At 37.0% G+C, this 8,056-nt stretch overlaps 2 protein-coding genes and 1 non-coding gene across 3 annotated transcripts in view; 2 read left to right on the top strand and 1 right to left on the bottom strand.

Annotated features, from left to right (window-relative positions):
• On the top strand, nt 1,097-1,170 carry TRNAT-AGU. Its single transcript has one exon. It is a non-coding gene; the product is annotated as a tRNA-Thr (tRNA).
• LOC104717474 lies at nt 1,568-2,364 on the top strand. The gene is made up of 2 exons (XM_010435045.2): nt 1,568-1,729; nt 1,854-2,364. The coding sequence occupies exons 1-2, from the start codon at nt 1,606-1,608 to the stop codon at nt 2,192-2,194; spliced, it is 465 nt and encodes a 154-aa protein (XP_010433347.1). The 5' UTR covers nt 1,568-1,605; the 3' UTR covers nt 2,195-2,364.
• The window catches only part of LOC104717473 (WEB family protein At4g27595, chloroplastic-like), a 5,083-nt gene continuing 800 nt past the window's right edge, over nt 3,774-8,056 (bottom strand). Inside the window, exons 2-3 of the mRNA XM_010435044.1 lie at nt 7,557-7,758; nt 3,774-7,458 (exon numbers count right to left, since the gene is read on the bottom strand). Coding sequence (XP_010433346.1) covers nt 3,919-7,458; nt 7,557-7,758 — 3,742 coding nt within the window. The 3' untranslated portion in view covers nt 3,774-3,918. The remainder of the gene's footprint in view (nt 7,459-7,556; nt 7,759-8,056) is intronic.

The following is an 8,056-nucleotide window of genomic DNA, read 5'->3' as shown; positions in this document are numbered from 1 at the left end:
GTAAAAATTGGAAACATAATGAGAGCATGTATCATATTGCACAACATGATTGTAGAAGATGAACGTGATGGGTATACTCAGTATGATGAGGCCACATTTGCACAAGTAGAATCAAACCGAACTTCGGAAGTGGATTTCACGTATTCTACAGACATCCCTTCAAATCTCAGAAATATGATGGGCGATACGATAACCATTCGAAATGAAGTTCGTGACAAGAAAATACATGACCGACTGCAAGCGGATTTGGTTGAGCATATATGGGAAAAGTTTGGCACAAATCAATATTAAAATTAATCATTTCGTAATTTATTTTTAATATGCTTTTATGTAATGTTTGTTTAAATTTTTATTAAATGCAATATTTTTAAGTTTTTTAAAAGTATACAAGTCTTATGAATTTAAACAAAATACCATAATAATTTACAATTACAAATATATATATATTTTTTTAAGAACCTCAAATTTAACAACCTCAAATTTAACAATCTCAAATTTAACAACCTTCAATGGACCCATGAAATATCTAAGTTTATTAAGAAATTCTTAATTTCATTTTTTTCAAAATTAAAAATAAAATATGTTTTAAGATACTTTCGTTAAATCCTTTGACGGGGATGTCCTGATACCGATGTCCAAAAATAAAATGGCAAATGACGCGAAGCCCCATCTCACCTTTAAAAAGTATCCACGTCGACGTCATGCACCAACCTTTTTCTAAAATATGAAAAAGTTTAGGTTTCCTTTGACCATTCACGTGCAGTTCATTTCGCCTTTGACGCACTACTATTTATACTTGAATTCAAATATAGATGACTACTGATTATATATACATATATATTACATATCGATCGCTTGTTGAGGTGTAGTCATATAGAAATCTATGGGAGCAATTGTGTAATCTGATGACTCCAAACCGTGTGTTGACCGACATGAGCAATCGACGTGAGGTTGAAAAAGTGACATTCGTAATCGTATGAATTATTGGACGTTCGCAAGTTTTATATCGAGGAACAAGACGCAAGTTTTAAGAGAGGAACTATGCGATTTTATAAAACAAGAAAAGGTATGAAAATAAATATATTAAAAAATAAAAGCTTTCATAGCTCAGTTGGTTAGAGCACCCGTTTAGTAAGCGGGAGGTCTTGAGTTCAACTCTCAATGAAAGCATTAGTTACAGTTTTTTAATTCAAAAAAAAAATATTTTTTAAAAGATGAGAACATTATACATTAAAAGGCCCTTTTGTCTAACCTTTTTCTAAGAAACTAATTTATTTTGCTTATATTTCAAAAAATTCAGTTCATGTTTTCTTTTGGTAGGATAAAGAAAAAGATGAACATGTAACATGGGATCCAAAGTCTAAACAAAGACGTATTTTGTGAAAAACTATATAACAAAGAGAAAATTGGTGACACACTTTACACTAAATCCAAGTCATTGGATCTTAAAAAGCTTATAACATGACGACTTCAACAACATGCACCGCACCTATATATGTTCGGGTATCTCTCTACTATATATATAGATAAGTGTGCATTTATAGTCTGAGTTCGAAATTAGAAAGAAATTGATCAAAATATATATCTACATAGTTAAACTATATAATGGGTGATCTTCAAATCGTGCCGGTGTACAATAAGGTGGAAGCACAGTACGTAGAAATGATGGTGCCTTTGTATTCTTACGGTTGCGAGAAGAAAGTGAAGAAGGCTCTTTCTCATCTCAAAGGTACATAATCAAGATTTTTGATTAGCCTCCCACCTATATGGTTAATCATAAATGATTTCATGAAATGTAGATACATATGTAACCAATAAGCTTTTACTTTTCTGTACAACGAATATATAATCAGGAATATATTCAGTGAAAGTAGACTACTACAATCAGAAGGTGACGGTGTGGGGAATTTGTAACAAACTTGATGTGTTAGCAACGGTGAAAAAGAAGCGCAAAGAAGCTCGGTTTTGGAATGTAGACGACAATAATGATGATCAAGAGAGCGTTGATGATGGCATCGTCGTGAAAGAAGACCCTACGAAAACTTCATTGGACTCAAAAAAGTCATCGGCGTTTTATACGTATTCCACGTCGCCTCCTAGATTCAATATAAGACCTCCTTTATCACTCATTAGAACATCATCCTTCACATGGAAAGCCGTGAAGAAGGTCTTTTCTAGATCCCTTTCCTTTTGAATCACGTCTATATGTGAGCTTAATTAATAATGCTCCAAGAAACTCTCATTGGATCTCTTACAATATATAAAAGTTTCTAGTTGATAAGACTTTATGTTCGCAACGTACGGATTGATCATGGTAGTTCAATGGTCACCGCTTTGTTTGTCTATATGTGTCAAAGATTTATTTTTTTCCCGGTAAAATTAATCAATTCGGACATATGAAAGTTAGTTAAAGATTTTGGATCCGGAAAAAAAAAATGTTTGCCGTCTAGTGAATGAAGTGCAAAATGATTCATGGCTATTCATCGTACATATAAGATGATTCAGATGAGGCATCACAAAACGCAAGGCAAAAAGCGTCGTATTGAACAAGGTATCCGCACGGCTATACTACTTCTGAACGAGAATGTATCCACTCTCTAGATGGTAAAAACTCCCACTCTCTANAGGCTCTTTCTCATCTCAAAGGTACATGATCAAGATTTTTGATTAGCCTCCCACCTATATGGTTAATCATAAATGATTTCATGAAATGTAGATACATATGTAACCAATAAGCTTTTACTTTTCTGTACAACGAATATATAATCAGGAATATATTCAGTGAAAGTAGACTACTACAATCAGAAGGTGACGGTGTGGGGAATTTGTAACAAACTTGATGTGTTAGCAACGGTGAAAAAGAAGCGCAAAGAAGCTCGGTTTTGGAATGTAGACGACAATAATGATGATCAAGAGAGCGTTGATGATGGCATCGTCGTGAAAGAAGACCCTACGAAAACTTCATTGGACTCAAAAAAGTCATCGGCGTTTTATACGTATTCCACGTCGCCTCCTAGATTCAATATAAGACCTCCTTTATCACTCATTAGAACATCATCCTTCACATGGAAAGCCGTGAAGAAGGTCTTTTCTAGATCCCTTTCCTTTTGAATCACGTCTATATGTGAGCTTAATTAATAATGCTCCAAGAAACTCTCATTGGATCTCTTACAATATATAAAAGTTTCTAGTTGATAAGACTTTATGTTCGCAACGTACGGATTGATCATGGTAGTTCAATGGTCACCGCTTTGTTTGTCTATATGTGTCAAAGATTTATTTTTTTCCCGGTAAAATTAATCAATTCGGACATATGAAAGTTAGTTAAAGATTTTGGATCCGGAAAAAAAAAATGTTTGCCGTCTAGTGAATGAAGTGCAAAATGATTCATGGCTATTCATCGTACATATAAGATGATTCAGATGAGGCATCACAAAACGCAAGGCAAAAAGCGTCGTATTGAACAAGGTATCCGCACGGCTATACTACTTCTGAACGAGAATGTATCCACTCTCTAGATGGTAAAAACTCCCACTCTCTAGATGGTAAAAACTCCCACTCTCTAGATGGTAAAAACTCCAACGGCTTCGTCTTTTAACACAGTGTGTGTGTGTGTGTGTGTGTGTGTCTGTGACTCTCTCTACATATTTCTCTATATCTGTTATTGTGTATCTGTTCTGTTAGGTTGTTTCAGTGTATGTTTTTGTAAGCTTTAGAAACATGGCTGTCTTTTGGTTAAAATGTAAATCAGTCAGTTAGATCAGAGTTTCAAGGGACGATGAGATCTTGAAGAAGGGAAAACAAAGATCAATCACCATACATGTAACTGGAGCTATACTATTAAAGATTTGAGCCAAATCAACCAAGGAATGTTCAGTTGCGATAGAGATTGTAGTATAATCCTCACATTTTATTCCTCTATTTCTGGCTGCTGCTGCTGCTACTACTCTTCTTTTTCAGTAAATTTCCAAACTTTCGGAGCAAAGGTTTCTTCTTTTTCTGCTGTTGGTCCTTTGAGAGCAAACTTCCACCATCTTCCGTGTGTTCTCCTGAATACAAGCCATTAATTAACTGCTCCCTGCCTTCTGCTTTCGATTCTAGTTCCTCTTCAGCAAAGTCATGCTCTGTCTCTCTTTCTGAAGAAGCTTCTCTCTTTTCTAAATGATAGCCTTCTCCTTCTATGGATTCTTTATCTTTGTCTCCTTCTCCTATTGCTTCAACTTTGTGAGCTAACCAATGGATTGCTGTGTCATCTTTCAAATGTCTATCAATGGCTTCCATTGGAATTTCTTGTACTTTTTCTTCTCCGGTTCTGTGATCAGAAGGAATGGTATTAGTAACCTCTTGTATGCACCTGAGACCATTTTCCTCTGCTTTAGGGAGTAAGTCATAATCTTTTTCGATTCCTCTGAGCTTGCCGTTCTCATCTGGTTTCTCTTGTGTGGAAGAAGCTTTTTCTAGTAACTTTGATAACTCTTCTATCTTCTTAAGCGCACAAGCCTCCGTAGCTTTCAAATCATCGTTAGTCTGAATTACGGTTTGCAACTCAGTTTCTTTCTCAAGTAGAGTCTCTTTCATCTTTGACAACTCCTCTATCTTCTTTGACGCTGAAGCTTCCTGCACCTTAAGCTCTTGATTTTCTTGACTAATTCTCTGAGATTCGTTTCTTTTATCAAGCCAGCTCTGCTCGAGATGTAATAACTCATCAATCTTCTTTAAAGATGATGCCTCCTTGGCCTTAAGCTCCTCGTTTTCTTGAAAAACACTCTGCCACTCGTTCTCTTTATCAAGTAAACTCTGTTTAAGATGTGTCAACTCTCCAATCTTCTCAAGTGATGAGGCAGCTTGGGCCTTGAGCTTCTCATTCTCAACAACTGCAGTCTTCAGCTCGTTTTCTTTATCAACCAAATTTTGTTTAAGATCGGACAACTGCTCTTTTGTCTTGCGTGATGAGGCTTCTTTAGATTTGAGCTCCTCATTTTCACAAACAACAACTTGTATCTCTCTCTCTTTCACGAGCAAGCTATTATTTAGATTTGATAGCTCTTCAATCTTCTTTTCAGCTAGACAGTTCTTGGCTTTAAGGTCTTCAATCTCAAGGACCATATCATGCAGCTCATTATCTTTATCAAGAAGATTTTCTTGCAGCATCGCTAACTCTTCAATTTTCGTAAGATAGGCAACTTCCCTTTCTCTTAGCTCTTCGTTTTCTTTAGTAGAACTCTGGAGTTTGGTTTCTGTATCAGCAAAGACTTCATTTACCTTTGATAACTCCTCAATCTGCCTATGATAAGAAGACTCCTTCTCTCTTAGCCCTTCATATTCCTCAACAATGGTCTGCAGTTTGGCCTCTTTCTCTACTAATTTTTCATTCGACAATGAAAATTCCTCGATCTGCTTGATATATTCAGCCTCCTTTTCTTTGAGCACCTCAATTTCGTGAATACTGCTCTGCAATTTGGTTTCTTTCTCAACCAATCTCTCGTTCACTGCTGACAACTCTTCAATTTTCTTCAGACAAGCAAGCTCCCTTCTTCTAAGCTCCTCAGCTTCTTGAACAATGCTCAACAGTTTGGTTTCTTTTTCAACCAAGCTCTCATTCGCCGCTGACAACTCTTCAATCTTTTTGAGATAATCAATCTCCCTAACTCTGAGCTCTTCCGCTCTTTGAATAACGCTCTGCAGTTTTGTTTCTTTATCAATCAAGCTTTCATTCACCTTTGTCAGCTCATCAATTTTTTCAAGAGAAGAAACCTCTATTTCTCTGAGTTTTCTGCTTTCTGCAGCAGCGTTCTTTAGCTCCTCTTCTTTCTCCAACAAGCTTTCTGTAACTTTCAGGCTTTCAGCTTTAGCTTCTCCAACTCTTTCCTGCAGCTCCTTAACCTCCTCCTCAAGTTCTTTAAGACTAAGTTTCACTTTGGCTTCTTCGTCTTTCGCTGCACATGCCTCAATTTCCTTAAGATTAAGCAAGTTCCTCACCTCGCTAAGTTCTTCCTGCACAGAGTGATTTTCCTCTTCTGATTTCTTCACACAAACCATCAAATGAAGTTCTCTTTGTTCCCACTCAGTCTTAGAATTGAAAAACTCATTCTGAGTGTTTTCCAAACTACTTTTCAGGCTATCAAGTTCGTTTCTTGCATCTTCAAGCATTTTTTCATACTTCTCATTTGTATTTTTTTCAGCCAAATTCAAACCTTCAATCTGGAATCCACAATGTTCGAGCTCCGCTTGACATGTTAAGAGCTTCTCCTTTGCTTCCCTTGCTTCCAAAGATACTTGTTGCAAGTCCAAAGTTAAGCTTTCCATATCTTTCATTCTTTTCTCTTGTTCCTTCTTACAGTTTTCAAACTCTGTCGCAACTTCTGTCTTTTCGTTTAATAGGTTCTGAATATGTGATGTTGCAGTCTTTTCATTCTCCAAAGCCCTAAACTTTTCCTCTTGGGTGGTTGTAAGGTCATATTTTATTGACTCAACAAGCTTTCCAAGCTTAGAAGTTTCTTGGTTTAAACTGCAAACATGGCCTTGAGATTCCTCAAGATCTTTTTCCTGCCTTCCAAACGTCGCCACCAGTGACTCAACCTTTTCTTTTAACGCTGCATTACTCAACTCTGCCTCATGAAGCGCATGACTGTTTACCTCCAGCTGCTTCATAGCTGAATCTAAAGATTCTGAAGCAGATGTCTTAAACTTATTTGATTCTTCAACTTGTTTTTCAAGTTTATCAACCTTGTTCTTCCACTCTGCTGCTAAGTTATTAGCATAGGATTCAACCATTTTAGCAGCTTCAAGATCGACCTGGAGCTGTTCCATGGACTCTTCTTGATCCTTCAGCGTATTCTCCAGGATGCTAATTTTCTCAAGTTTCCCTCTCAACATCTCAATCTCAGATTTCAGTTTACACACAACCTCGTCGCTTTCAGTAGCTTTCTTTTGTTCATCTGAACCAACCAATGCTTTTAAGCGGCTTAGTTCGGAAGAAAGAGCCTCAGCCTTCTCAGCCTGATTTTCAGCAATCTTCGTGGCTTCCTCAGCATGACTGAGAGCCTTATTCTTAGCATCTGCAGTCATAGCCAGTTCTTGTCTCATCCTATGGAGCTCTTCTGTAGTAGAGAGAAGAGCTGAGATGTCCAAAGCATGCTGGCTTCTTATAGACTCAACTTCTTTCTTCCAAGAGATTTTCTTTTTGTGAACCGCTTCAATTCCCGCCTGTTCTAGTTCAACCGCTCGGAATTTCTCAATCTCGGAACTCTCCTCAGCACTCCGCTGAGCTGCTAATGCCTCTCTGAGTTTCTCATTGGCTTCTTTAGTCTGTTTCTCTGATGCTTTAAGATCATCAAGAGCTTTAGCTTTGTCTTTCTCGAGCCTTTCTATTTGCTCATTAGCTTTCCTCAAATCCTCCTGAATTTGATTCAGTTGAGCCAGTAGCTCAGTTCCCTTCCCTAACCGTGATTGCGATTTCTAAAAAATGACAATGATCAATAAATTAGTTTTTCAAAGTTCTAAAAATCAAAACTTCAGGCTATTCAAATGGATGGACTTGATTCAAAACTACTTGCCTCAGGTGGAGTAGGAACCCTTGCAGTCCTACGATCAGAAACAGGCCTGGAGTTAACAGATTGCGGTGAACGGTCTAGTGAAAGACGATTGCTGTGAACCGGAGATGGTGAATTGCCATCTGATGATTTAGTCCCTGTTGGTTTACTAACTCTTGGTGTTGGCGGTGACGGTTTACTACGAGGAGTCTCCATTAAACCAGTTCTAGAAAATGTCACAATCAAACAATAAAGGAAACAATCAGACCATCATCCCCATTTTTTCTGTGAATCTATGGATCTAAGTAGTATCTAACTCCATAATAACAAGCATTTAAAAAAAAAAACACTTTCCAATCTCAGTTTAGAGATCTAATTAAGATCAATAAGCGTCTAAATGAATACAAGTAGTTCAACTGTATTCAATTAACATTGATTCAACTGCAGGTTTCCCTTTAAAAAAAGCTTCTGCTAGATCCAAACCAAATTCAGATTGAAGTAACAACCAAAAAAAAAAAAAAAAA

Source organism: Camelina sativa, chromosome 10 (genome assembly GCF_000633955.1).
Source record: "Camelina sativa cultivar DH55 chromosome 10, Cs, whole genome shotgun sequence".
NCBI classification, from domain to species: domain Eukaryota; kingdom Viridiplantae; phylum Streptophyta; class Magnoliopsida; order Brassicales; family Brassicaceae; genus Camelina; species Camelina sativa.
The sequence above is the reverse complement of the archived record's forward strand: the minus strand, read 5'-3'. Positions and strand labels throughout refer to the sequence as shown.